The 13,044-nt window shown below is 53.8% G+C and overlaps 1 protein-coding gene across 7 annotated transcripts in view; it reads right to left on the bottom strand.

Moving 5' to 3' along the window:
• PTPRE (protein tyrosine phosphatase receptor type E) overlaps positions 1 to 13,044 on the bottom strand; it is a 128,664-nt gene that overhangs the window by 3,050 nt on the left and 112,570 nt on the right. For 5 of the 7 annotated variants that reach the window (XM_081267989.1, XM_081267991.1, XM_081267994.1 and 2 more), the window contains 10 exons: positions 12,078 to 12,197; positions 10,090 to 10,253; positions 9,294 to 9,429; positions 8,707 to 8,856; positions 8,271 to 8,364; positions 7,087 to 7,163; positions 6,117 to 6,251; positions 4,279 to 4,404; positions 3,359 to 3,525; positions 1,455 to 1,590 (listed from right to left, as the gene is read on the bottom strand). In XM_081267989.1, coding sequence (XP_081124115.1) covers positions 1,455 to 1,590; positions 3,359 to 3,525; positions 4,279 to 4,404; positions 6,117 to 6,251; positions 7,087 to 7,163; positions 8,271 to 8,364; positions 8,707 to 8,856; positions 9,294 to 9,429; positions 10,090 to 10,253; positions 12,078 to 12,197 — 1,305 coding nt within the window. The remainder of the gene's footprint in view (positions 1 to 1,454; positions 1,591 to 3,358; positions 3,526 to 4,278; positions 4,405 to 6,116; positions 6,252 to 7,086; positions 7,164 to 8,270; positions 8,365 to 8,706; positions 8,857 to 9,293; positions 9,430 to 10,089; positions 10,254 to 12,077; positions 12,198 to 13,044) is intronic. The other 2 variants (XM_081267990.1, XM_081267992.1) reach the window with 1 other exon arrangement.

Here is a 13,044-nt window from a genome sequence, read left to right as displayed (position 1 = left end):
GTGCCATCAGCCCATTTCCCACAGAAACCCCAAAAGCAGAAGGAGCTTGTCCAAGTAGGCAGAGCCTTGGGAGAGTCCCATTGTGGCCAAGATGCTGTCCTGGAGGCCAAGGGTCACAGGGTTCTCACAGTGTATCTTTCTCTTATACTTATGTCTGCTCAGGCAGGACTAGAAGATGCCCGGAGGGAGACCAAAAAGGGGGTTCTTATTAAATTCTTAGTAACCATTATGATTGCTATTATTTTTATTAACACGTATTAATTGAACGAATTAATGGAGTTCATTTGATATTTCAACACTTTGTGGAGTGCTCTGTGCCATTTTCCCCACACCCAGCATTGTTCAGCTGTGACATGTGGGACAGGAACTACCAGGAGGCAGGTGTAAACCACAGGAGGCATTCCCCCAGAGCCCCACAGGGACCAACAGAACTGGGACTAGGGCCAAGGCCAGTGGAGAGCTCTGGGTGCCTCATCCTTCCGACTGTTGCCAGCCATCCAGGTTCCCAATGGGGTCAGAGCTTGCAGGGTGCAGAGACGTACAGTGCAAGGGATCCAGCAAGCGCCAAGCTCCTTCCAGTCCAGGGGCTCTCAAACTTGGGTTCACTATGCTACCAGCTGTGGGGCTTTAAATATGCTGATACCTGGGTCCCCCACTAGGGGATGAGATTCCACTTAATTGGTTTGAGGGGCCATTTGGGCAACTGGAGGCAAGTTAAAGTCTCCAGGTGAGTGTACCCTGCAGCCAGGACAGACAACCCTGGTCTCAGTCACCAAGGTACACCTGCTCTTGGCTCAGTGGTTCCTGTGGCTGCTGTGGGAAGGTCCTCTCTCCTCCTTTCTTTCAGTGGGGACCAGGCTGCTCAAGGCAGCTTTGTGCTAGTGTGGAGAAGGAGCAGGCAGGGAGGACAAGTCCTAAACAAGGGAGCTTTAGGGAGAATGACGAGCTCTAACAGTCTTAAAATTATGCCTTCTGGTTCAGCAAGTGCCCTTACTGAATTTGGTGAGGAAGACTCAATTCCCAAAGCAGGAAGCATGTAACATAAGAGAATGTGTAGGGCAATCATCTACCAGCTGGGTCCCTTATGTCCCTGGGCAGGGTCTTGAGGTTAGGTGAGACTCTCCAAGGAAATCAGACCAACTAAACTCCATAGTGTAAGAATGAAAATGACAAGACATTTCAGTGCTGCTTTTGAACTTGATAATGATGTGATTTTTAAATGTGGTGGAATTTGTGGGCAAGCCCCTCCTCTTGGTCTTGCCCACAGGACAGAAGTGTGTGAGACCGAGGAAGGGAGGGTCTGCGGCTTCACTGTGGAAAGCTGCAGCGGCTCTCTGCCCCAGGAATCGCACCCTCCACCTTCCCACGCTGGAGCACCTTTCATGAAACAGACATCAAACACACGACACAATCCTCCACTCTTCTGGAAACATCCTTATCGTTCAGGTTCTTACCAGGGTTTGCACCATGTGTGGCCTCTGAAGTCGTAAGCTCTTCACAGCTTGAAATACATCTAAGAGTCCCTCAGCTTTTACTCGTTCCAAAATGTTGCTGAGGGCTATGAATGTACCTGTTCGCCCAGCTCCTGCACTGTGGACAGAAAGTGCGTGGTGATGATCATTCAGCTTGTACACAGAGAGCTTACAGCCACCCCTGCACACCAGCATGGAAGTGACAGTCACTGGAAAGGAGCAGAGTTTGACTGGCTCTTTAGTGATCTTTCCTGGAGCTTAGTTTCTGAGCAAGATTCAGCAAACCTACCATTGCTAGAGCACATCCCCATTTACAGGAACCAGCTGGTTTGTGAAATGAATCAGACAGTTACAGTTTTTAAGCATTTCCCTTTTTCCTTGTGCAGACCAGGGGTTCCCCAAGTGTGGTTCAGGGAGCAGTGGGCTCAGCATCACCTGGGAACTCATTAGAAATGGGAACACTGCCATTCAGGTCCAGGGAGGGAGGAGGATCCTGGCACACACCCTCCTTACTGTGCAGGCCTGTCTTCTGGAACAGGGGACCCTGAAAAGTGGCACTTGAGGGATGACAGCAGGTGCTCACTACTGAGGATGGTCAGACCTCGGATTTGAGCAGTGAGCGTGGAGTGAATGTGAATATCCATTAATGTCTAGAGCAGGGCCAGATGCTCTTAGCATAGCCCAAGCCAGAGGCCGACAGGAGGTGGGACTGCCCAGCCTCTTCCAGCAGCTCTGACCTGCTGTGTTGCCTTCTCCCACATCTGCCTTTCCTCAGGTGGGACCCCTTGTGCCCTCGATGTGCTAAACTCTTCAGGAAGCCACGCCTTTCTACTTTATTCTAAATGACCTCTGCAAAGCCCTCTGGAACTGAGCGCCAGGTGTGAGCTCTGCTTCCTGGTCAGGACAGGAGTGCACTCAGGTGGCCTTACACTGGGAAAGAGTCCCACCCCTCTTAGTTAGGCAGGGGCTCTGGTGGCCACACTATATGGGGCAGCGGGTGGAGGAAAGGCAGGTCATAAGAAGTGGGAAGTGAAACAGAATCACAGCTTTAGAAGCAAATCATCACCACCAAGAATGAAACACCCCAAACCCAAGTTGGCAGAGCCTTGGGAGAGTTCCATTGTGGCCAAGATGCTGTCCTGGAGGCCAAGGGTCACAGGGTTCTCACAGTGTATCTTTCTCTTATACTTATGGGCTACTCAGGCAGGACTAGAAGATGCCCGGAGGGAGACCAAAAAGGGGGTTCTTATTAAATTCTTAGTAACCATTATGATTGCTATTATTTTTATTAACACGTATTAATTGAACGAATTAATGGAGTTCATTTGATATTTCAACACTTTGTGGAGTGCTCTGTACCTTCTTGGAGGAACTTTGTGAGGATGGCCACAGCACCGCCAGCCTGTTGGGGTTAAGGTTATGGAGGGCGGGTCTTCAGATCTGGTGGGATTTACCCTATGCTCTCTACAAGGTGCTGTCAGGTCCTTCAGGGGGAAATCCACTGCCTCCAGGGACACTCTACCCTGGGATGTCCCTCTTCCCCTGCCCATGATGGGGTGGGGGGTGGCGATGAGGGATCCCAACCTGAATCCCCTCATGTGGTCAACCCCCACCCCCACCCTCGTGGTCCTTCGGCAGCACCGACTGTTCCTGGCGCAGGAGGGAGGATGGCTAGAGAGGCCCGGAACGATATTCAGGACCACGTTCCCAAAGCCTCCTGCAGGTGCTTTCTGCGTGTATACTGGGATGGCGTTCACGTGCTATGTGATGTCACGCGTGAAGTGTGTAAGGGAAGGGACACATCTAGGGACTCACGATGCCCGCAGCACTCCCGGGCTCTGCTCCCCAGCTGCCGGGTGGGCGGCAGGGTCTGCTGGTGCGCTCACCTGCAGTGCACCGTGATGGGGTGGTTGCCGGTCTGCTGCTGCTGCTTCTGCACCGCCGCGATGAGGTCGATCATGCCTTTGCCCTCGGCCGGAATTCCGATCTCGGGCCAGCCGTGGAAGTGGAACTGGCGAACGGTGCGGACCTGCCCTTCCTGGCGCGCCAGGGGCTGCATGGGAGAAGGGTCTCAGCACTGCAGGTCCATGCCCGCTGGATCTACCGACCTGTCACGAGTCTGGCTGGGCCCAGAGCCCTCCCTGGCCCCTGTGTGGCCACCAATGTCATCTCCCTCCCCCCAGGCTATCCAAGGGGCCTGGCTAGTCCTGGGTCCAAGACATATAAGGACAGCTGTGCTCAGGGAAGGACATCCTCTTTCTGAGCTGTCAGGGCTCAGAGGCTGGAGGCAAGTCATGCTTATGCCTAGCAGCTGTGTGACCCCCTGGACTGGCTGGCTGGAATTCAGAACCGAGACCCACAGGTGAGTCATCTCACCCTGCTGACCCAGAGGTCACGGAGAGTTTTTGCAAAGGTGATCAGAGCCCCGGACCTAAAGGGGACCTGGATGGGGGTTCTGAGGAGGTCCATGGCAGAGGGCCCCAAGAGGCCTCTGTGGCTTCATTCATCTCATCCTCTCCTGCTCACCACTGAGGTCACCGCCCTGGCTGGAATGGGAGAGTAATGCTGGATGGGTGGGCCTCTGCCTCACAGCCTCAGCTTCCAGCAAGGTGACCACCAGGAGGTATGGATTCAATGGGAGACTGGCCACTGGATAGCTCTTCATGTGCTCTGGGACTCAGGAAAAGGCAGATAGAGCCTGGCAGGTAACAGGCACAGGCCTGGATCTGGCACCGTGACAAGCAGATCCCTGAGTGAGGAGGCTTCATGAGGTCTGCAAGAGCTGAAAGAGCCAGGGCAACAATACCTGATTGAAGGTGACCAGGAAGTCGCGTATACTGATGGCATCAGCAAGGGTATCACTCTTGATCTCAATGGTTATTTCTCCATGAGTGACTGAGCCCTCTGTCGGCCAGTACTGGTAGCATTTATCCTTGAGAGAGGAGATGAAATGTTAAGTCTGGTAACACCTGGCTACTACTGCTTTTGATCTTATGATGTAGAGTTGTTGTCAAACCATTTAAGATATTTCACCTGTCCAAGAAAATGACATATGAATCTGAATGTGATATCCATTAATGCCTGTTGATCAAGGGCCCAGAATAGAGTCTAGAAATAAATACATACATGGAACTTCATACAGAACAGAAAGGAGAGATTATTCAACAAAGAGAGCTGGAAAAATAAAACTGGATCCCTGGCCCTTACCCTGCAGGACTGATGTGCCTCCTGGAGGTGGCCGGATAGGGGCTGTCTTCCATAATAGTAGCCTGGAACCCTCACAACAACAAACTGGATAGGCTAAGACTTAAGGCTAAAAACAAGACTGTGAAACCCTTAGAAGAATAAAATATCCTTTCACTTTGGGATACAGAAGGATTTACTAAATAAGGCCCCCAATGAGTGAGCACCAAATGAGGTACTATTAAAAACAGCTGATTGGAGTGAAACTCACATCTCTTATTAACAGACATCATCGAGAGTGAAAAGACAGGCCACTAAGTGCAGAGAGGTGTTTGCAATGCATGAAACCAACCAGGAAGAGCACGGAGAGCATGCAGAGAGGTCTTACAAATCATCAGGAACGGGCCCCCTGCCCTGTAGGAGGGAGCACGGTGCAGAGCAGAGCAGGCGTTTTACACAAGAGGAAAAGTGCTGCCACAGATGGGGGAAGTGTGCTCCACCTTGGAGTAGTCAGGGGGATGCAAATCAGGACCAGGAAGAGGTGTGTCTACATTTATTTACTCACACGGATTAGGGCGCCCAGAACACTAGGCGTGTAACGGGTGATAGATCCTACACATCCCAGGTGAGCCCTCTGCAGACCAGTTTGGAAGGAAAGCAGCTGAGAATCATCTGGCAGATTCCCACTGCAGGAGCTCTGCAGGGGAGGGCACACTGGAGACCCCACCCAGTGCATCGTGAGACGTGTACAATAAGGGGCAGCAGCACCATTGGTAAAAAGGAAAACGGCAGGAGGAAGGTAAAGAAGGGGCGTAATGAAACGGGGCGATGCCAACACAGAAAATCAACCGAAGCCCAGACTTAAGTGGAAAAATCCAGTCCTCGAGGAGCACACATCTAACACTACTCTTTATATAAAGTTCAGACATAAGCAAAAACAAGTCTTTTTTGTCGTCCCCCCTTCCCCTCCCCTCAGCCTGGCAACAGGTGGCCTCCTTTTGGACCCCAAGGATTTGCTGTTCTAGACATTAAGATAAACAGACTCATACTGGGTGGTGCTGGGCTCGTTCACCTACATGAAGCTTTCTCTGTTGGGTTCACGAATGTTTGTCACATTATGAAGTAAATACGAGAGGGCCAAGGGTGGGTTACTGGGAAAACGAAACAGAAACGTGCTTGATTTGACTAGGACAATATCAGCAGGGGACGCATGTCAACGTCTGTCTCTTTCTTCAGCGGGTGGTGATCTCAACTAACACAGGATCAGGATTTGAACTAAGGCTAAGAGGGGTGTTTAGGCCAACACCCCCTCCACCCCCAGAAAGGCAGAGGGTGGAGTAGGACCCTTCTCATCTCTGACCTGCTTGCAGGACACAAGCAGGTGAGGTGCCGTCCGGGGTAGCCGTGGCCACTGCAGGTGCCCAGATGCCCTGGAGGACCTGAGCCGGTGGCAGTGCTCACCTGCTCTCGCTCCTGTACCTCGGTCAGCATCACGATCGTGTGGCACTTCCACTCCCACACCATCCTCCAGAAGTCCTCGACGGTGTGCGCCAGCGGCCCCTGGGTGGCGATGAAATAGTCCTTCTGGCGGTAGCCCTTCAAGTGGGGGAGCAGAGGTTAGAATCTGGCTTCCTTATCTCTGATGCCACCACCTGCCAGGAGCGCTTAGCACAGCCCCAGGCCTGAGAAGGGAAACTTGATCTTCATGGCCTGAACCAAAGCCAAGGTGTACACGTGTGTGCACACGCACACCCCCCACACCCATGAAGCAGGCCAGGATGCCCACTTCACCTGAGCACTCCACACCTGGCCTCCACCTCCAGCACCTGAAGTCCCCTCTGAATGGCTACTGTGAACTACCAACTACAGCATGTTGGTGGGGCGGGGGTCTGGGCAGGGACCTAGGCGTGGAGCCAGAGGAAGGTGCTTCAAATCCCAGTTCCACCAGGGCCCCACTGACATCTGGAGTCATCTCCTCAACTGCAAACGGGAACACTAATGTGCATTTGGCCACAAGGTCTATCCTGCCTGCTTTTCTGCAGATGCCATTGTGCATAAGGACATGCTGTGGCCTGGACACATGATCCTACGATATGGCCCATATCGTAGGTACAAGTCACAGAAATAGCCCAGGGAGGAAGCCTCAGAAGCCCTGGAGGTATGGCTGGGGTGTAATGGGTGTGTTTGAGAAAAGCAGCTCGAAGTGGAAGCTGGTGAAGAAATGGCCACTGACCCCGCAGTGTCATGGCCTATTCCCAAGCACAATCTTTTTTTTTTTTTTTTTTTTTTTTTTAAGCAAGCAACTTGGCTACCAGCAGCTGAGTTTCTGCAGACTTGCCAGTGCCTTCTATGGTGAAAAGAAGGTACCAGAGAGTGTGGCCACACGGGAAGGCACACACACACCATGCACACCTTAGGCTACAGTACTTACGTCTATGAAAGATGCATTGATGTAGTCCGTGTACTCCTGACCCCTTTTCATGGAGAGGATCACTCGATTGAAGTCATCTGCAAATGGCATTATGTTTCAGTGAGAACAGATACTGTCCTGCCCTGAAAACCTTGACCTCTGGCTACACACTTCCAAAACGTGAGGCCACCTCTTTGGGGCCTTTACCATATAAAGCAGGTTAATAAAGTTTTCTAGGGAAGTTTTATTTTGTTTCTTTGGAAAGCTCTGAAAATAATCCAGTTATTTCTTTCATGTTTCATGAACTGATATGATACATACTAAATTGCAAATATTAAAACCACTGACTTTAAGGAATACAGAGCGTAGCCAGTAGGAGCTGGAACTGGCGGCCTGAGGATACTGTGGCCATGGAGAATCACGGGTCTGAGTGGGGAAAGCTGGCCCAGCCCCAGGAACTTCTGCTCTCCGCAGCACAGGTGACTGCGGCGAGAGCAAGCCCACTCCAGCATTGACGCGGCAGGCGTTTGTTGAGCAGTGGGTCTGTCAAGGGCACGTTGTCTGCAACACGGCTTGCCCTCTTCTTGGCCGGGCGCTGTCCCACCTCCCTCCCATGTGCGTTGGTGCCCTCAGTGTCCACTCTTCGCCCTAACTTCTCTTTCTCCCCCACTGGATGAGACCCCAGATGTGGGCTCCTACCTCCTTGCTGACCATTGCCTCCCATGCCCACAGTCAGCAGAGCCCCAGCTCCACTTGCAGCCCTGGTCTTACCCTCCCCACGTCTCTTCCTGGAAAGGCCCAGCTGCCTTGGGCTCCAATCTGGCTGTCCACATAGCCTCAGCCCACACTCACGCTCCCCTCTGCAGGGGTCCAGAATAAGGGCCCAGGCCTGGCCTGCCCGTGGCAACCCTCTCAGCTTCCCTGAGTCCTCCCTGCAGGGCAGTCCGGGGCCTCCCCCTGCCTCTGGGCCACATCCCAGGCTGGGACACACCTGGACTGCTTGGGCTACCTGGGTGCCCCAGAAAGGTCTTCTCTTCTCAATATTTGATAATAGCATCCAGGGGCCCAGGAGTCTGGATCTGAGGGCACCTGCTCCTGACCCTGGTTTATAGAGGTGGTTGGTCAGCAGGCTCTCAGCAACTGAGAGCAGCCCATCCCAGCCCCAGTCTGCCCTGAGGGGTGGCGACCTGAGCAGGCGGCCTTACATGGGATGATCTGGATGACTCGGGCCTTCTTCATGTTTGCTGGTAAGTTGCCGGTCCTCATGTTCTCCTTCATGATCCGGACATTGGTCAATTTCTGCACAATTGATAGGACACAGTGATGCAGTTATAACTCCTGGGAAAAGTGCTCAGCCAATAACAGTCCTACTGTGGGGGCCCCTGTACACGGGGAACACCTGTCTCCATTCCAATAAGTCGCCTCGCATTAGGAGATAACAGGTGGCCTCAAGCCTCACCCCCTGCTTCCAAAGCTATGAAAGCCCCTCACCATTCTTCCTTGAAATCGTGATCTAGCACGTGCCCTGCTCTTCCGGGATTAGCCAAGAGGGTAAATGAGGGAAAGGCTCCATCTCAAGGGTCACTGTCATCCCTTCTCCTTGGCCACCCACCAGGAGGTGGTGCACCCTGGCCCACTCACCCTGAACTCCTCCTCCAGCCCGATCTTGTCCAAGTGGGTGGCAGTGCCATGCAAAGTCTGCAGGTGCCTCTCCAGGGAGGACACGTCCAGCTCCGTGTCCCCGTAGAGGTAGTACTCCAGCAAGGCTTGGTAGATGAATGTGTACTGCACCTGCGGGAGACCCGGGGTGCCCAGCCTCGACTCTGCCCTGGGCACAGTGGGGCTGTTCTCGTCTCTGTTTGCCCATGGAGGGAGGTTGGGGGCAAAAGTCAGATTCATGGCCACAGAGATTGGTCATTTAGGCCCTCCAGTAAAGAGGATGGTAGACACTGGTGTAAACTGAGGACACCAGGGGCCACCTGGGGTAGCATAGTCACCCATGGCCTATGAAGACATGGAGGACAAGGCTGGGAAGTCCCCAGGGCCCAAGGGAGGGAGGGCAGAATGAGCAGGGAGCCAGGCTTGATGCTCAGCGTGCTCCTGGATGCTACCTGCCTATCAACACCTGGGCCACAGGGGAGGGGCCGCGAGCCCCAACGTGCCTGTCTGGCCAGGGCCCTGAGGCTGCGTTGCAAGCTCAGACCAGGGTGGGAGAAGGCATAACTCACATCTGTCTGAACCATCTGAGGGCGCTGATTGCGGATTCGTGACACAAACTCGAAGACATCGACCTTCTGCTCCGAGTGTATCATATCCATCATGGCGTCGATCACGATGAAGGTGCCCGTCCGGCCCACACCCGCGCTTTGGAGAAGAAGAAAGATGCCACCTCCTGGGTCACAGTCCCCTGAAGTAAGGAGCCTGGGGAGAGCCTGGGGTGGGCTGGAGCTCCAGGACAGAGCCGGAGGAAAGTCACTTAGGGAAACTTCTCCTGGGTGCTTGAGGGGTGAGTCTACGGTGTGACCACTAGAGGGCGCTGCGACCTCAGTAACGTTCTCCGAGGGCCACAGGCACCAGCAGCTTTCTAGGAGGCTGTGTGGGTAATTTTATCAGCAGCCAAACATTTTCTTCTGGTTATCATGGGCATAATTGTGTCCTGGCAAGGGAGGACATCCTGGGTGTGTCCCTTGGGATCCAAGGGATCATGAGGTCCCTGGGGGAGCAGAGGGGACGGCCCAGGGGGGCCTGTGGCCCCACTCCCACAGTCAATCTGGGTCTCTCTGTTTGGTTGATTTTACATATTTGGGTCTTTTCTCAAAAGCCACCGAAGCTAGGCTCTGCTACATGGGATGTGCTGGGGAGACCCTGAACTTGCCCCTGCTCTCTCCCTGCAGGGTTGTCAGAGCTGCCACTCAGGAACGGCACAGCTGTGTCCCGCCTCCGGCCTGCCCCTCTGACACCTTGACATTGTCCACTGGTCACTGTCTCACGAGCCAGGCTTCCCTCCACGGCCCACCCTGGTACCTGCAGTGAACCACGATGGGCCCGGCGTGTGCGGGGTTGAGCGTCCGCACTTTCTTGAGGAACTTGAGCATCCCGATGGGGGTGAAAGGCACTCCAAAGTCAGGCCAGCTGGTGAAGTGCAGCTGCGAGACCAGCCGCGGGGCCTTGCAGCCCTCGGCGAGCTGCTGTGGAGGGCACGGCGAGTCAGCGGCGGGATGGTCCTTGCCCTGCCCACCCACATCCCTACTGAGGTCCTTGCCTGGACTCCACAGGGCCATCAGGCTGTGGCAGCAGGGGCTCTTTGGGTGTCAGTGCCCATCAATGTGAAGAATGCCCAAGTGGGAACCCTGGGCCTGACCACTGCTGGCTCTGGACCTGACACCATGGGCTCTTGCAGGGGGCAGGGAGCAGGGCCGTGGGCACCTAGCCATGCCCAGGCCACGCAGGCCTCAAGTAGCCAGACATCCCCAGAGCAGGTCCTAAGAGAGCTCACTTCAAGGAGGGGCCTACCCTGCTCTCCCTGCACAGCCCCACTTCTCTCCCATGTCCTGAGCGATCAGCAACAGCACCTCCTCCCCTTGGAGTGTCTCAACTTGGGGAGAAAAAAAGGGGGCCTGTTCATCAGAGACCCCAGGTCCCCCAGAGCCTCTCTGCTCTTGGGACCCAGAGCCTGTGGGTTTGTTCACTTGCCCCAGACCATGGAAGGCTCGCGGTATGTCTGGAGGGGTGTGTGTGTGTTGGCATGTGCACGTGTGTGTGCAAGTGCCTGTGCATCCAGGGGAGAGGAAAGCAGGGGTGAGAAGAACAATAAAACTTACTCTCTCCCTTTCTTGCTGTGGCTTCTAGTAATCTCAGCCTCATATTTTTAAATTTAATTATACCAATCACTCTATCCTTGAATTCTGATAAAATGTCTGCCTTATTCTTTTAGTGGGGAACTACAGGAAGTGTGAAAAACAACAAGGAGGTTTTGGACACATTTTGAAACTGTTTTAAAAAATGCTGCCTCAACCATCAAGAACACAAGCAAAAATGCGGAGAGGATGTGGGGAAAAGGGGCCCTTCCACACCGTGGGGTCGTAGATTAGTACGACCACTAAGGAGGCTCCTCCAAACGCCAGGCATGGAGCCACCACACGGCCCAGCCATGCCACTCCCTGGTATTCTCCCCAGTGAGTTAAAGCCATCACACTACAGCGAGACATGCACACCCGTGTTTATAGCAGCTCAATTCACCACAGCCAAACTATGGAATCGGCCCAGGTGGCCATCAACAGATAAATGGATAAAGAAAATGTGGTATATTTGGAGTTTTATTCCGCCATAAAGAAAAATGAAATTATGTCATTTGCAGGAAAATGGATAGAACTTGAAAACAATACGTTCAGTGAGATAAGCCAAACTCAGAAGGTCAAGGGTCATATGTTTTCTGTCCTGTGTGGAGGCTGGAGAGGAAAAAGGAGAAGAAAGGCAGGGTGGGGTGGGCAGGGATCTCATGAACGTGACGGGAGGCCAGTGGAGGAAAGGACCAGCGGGAGTGGGGGCAGCAGGCAGGGAGGAGGGCCGGGGCCTGGCTAGGCCACATGGCATTGTCACCTACTGTGCACTGTGCGCATGTGTGAATATGCAGCCACAAATCCCATCAGCATGTGCAACCATGATGCACCAGGTAGAAAATGGGAAAAAACCGGAAATGGCCATCTACACATGGGATACTTTTAGACTAAAATAAATAAACTAATTAAATAAAAATAAGCTGCCTTCCACGTCACGTGAAATGACAGCTTGCTGCTGAGGGGGACTCGGATGCCCTGCCCTGCCAAATGACTCTTCCTCCTTCCCAGGGAGCCACAGAACAGACAGCCTCTCTGCAGACTTGTCACAGCCCCCTCCGTGAGGGTCTTGCAGGAGGGACGCAGCTTCCTGTGTTGTAGAGTGTGGAAATGTGTTGACCCCCAGCCTGTGCTCCCAGGAATGGCCCTGGCGGGGTGGCTGCGGGGCATGCTCACCGGCTGTATGCAGAACTTGCGGATGGTGTAGTCCACCAGGACCACGCAGTCCTCCACGCACACCCGGATGTTCCCGTAGGTCCAGCAGCCCTGGTCAGGCCAGTACTGATAGCACTTTTCCTGCATGGAGCAACACACAGAAACAAACAGATCCTCAAGGGTGCCTCATCACCCGGCCCAGCCCCCGCCGGCCACACAGGGCCCCTGGACCAGGATTGAGACACAGTTCCTGGGGATGGGAAAGCAGGCTGGAGAGCGTTTCCCTTATCAGTGGGGCAGGTGAGGTCGCACCATAGGAAAGAAGCCCCAGGACCAGGCCTGGCTGGGCTTGCTGGTTTCAGCTGTGGTCTCTTGGTCTGCTTGCTCACTGAAGCCACACACGTGTGGAGCTGGCCTCAGCCTGCTCTGTTCAGAGCTGGGCAACCTGACCCAAGATAGCCCTCAGGCTAGAGTGAAGCTCACTCCTTGTCCCCAAGGACGCCTGCAGACATTTCACACAGGGCTGAGCAGTAGGTCCTCCCTCTGCCTGTTCACCAAGCACTTGTTAGCAGCACCTCCTGGCCTTGTTCAAGGGCAGAAGCCTGAAGCCAGGAGGATGGGCTGATGCAGGATCTGCCAGGTGGCACTTGGTTACAGAAAGGCCATTTCCTTACCATCTCACCCTCTGAAGTTGAAACAGCCCCAAACACAGGCTCCAGGTGCCCTTATTTCCTGGTGCCCCTAGCATCTACCTGTAGGAGTTTTCTCTCAGCCCGAGCACATGAATGAATGGGGACTCGCAGCAAGAGGGGAGCTATGTGGGTGCTGCACTGAGAAGTCTCTGAAAGTTAACCAGCCTCCCGGCATCTGACAGTTTGTCTTGGGAATGGCCCAGGGGTGGCACAGCTAACTGGCCAATTTTCCAGGATTAATAATCCTCTAGAGCATGAAGTGCCTGGTATTTACCAGAGACCAGCATCCTGGTGTT

This window comes from Spermophilus citellus (genome assembly GCF_964194105.1).
Source record: "Spermophilus citellus genome assembly, chromosome: 15".
NCBI lineage: Eukaryota > Metazoa > Chordata > Mammalia > Rodentia > Sciuridae > Spermophilus > Spermophilus citellus.
The sequence above is the reverse complement of the archived record's forward strand: the minus strand, read 5'-3'. Positions and strand labels throughout refer to the sequence as shown.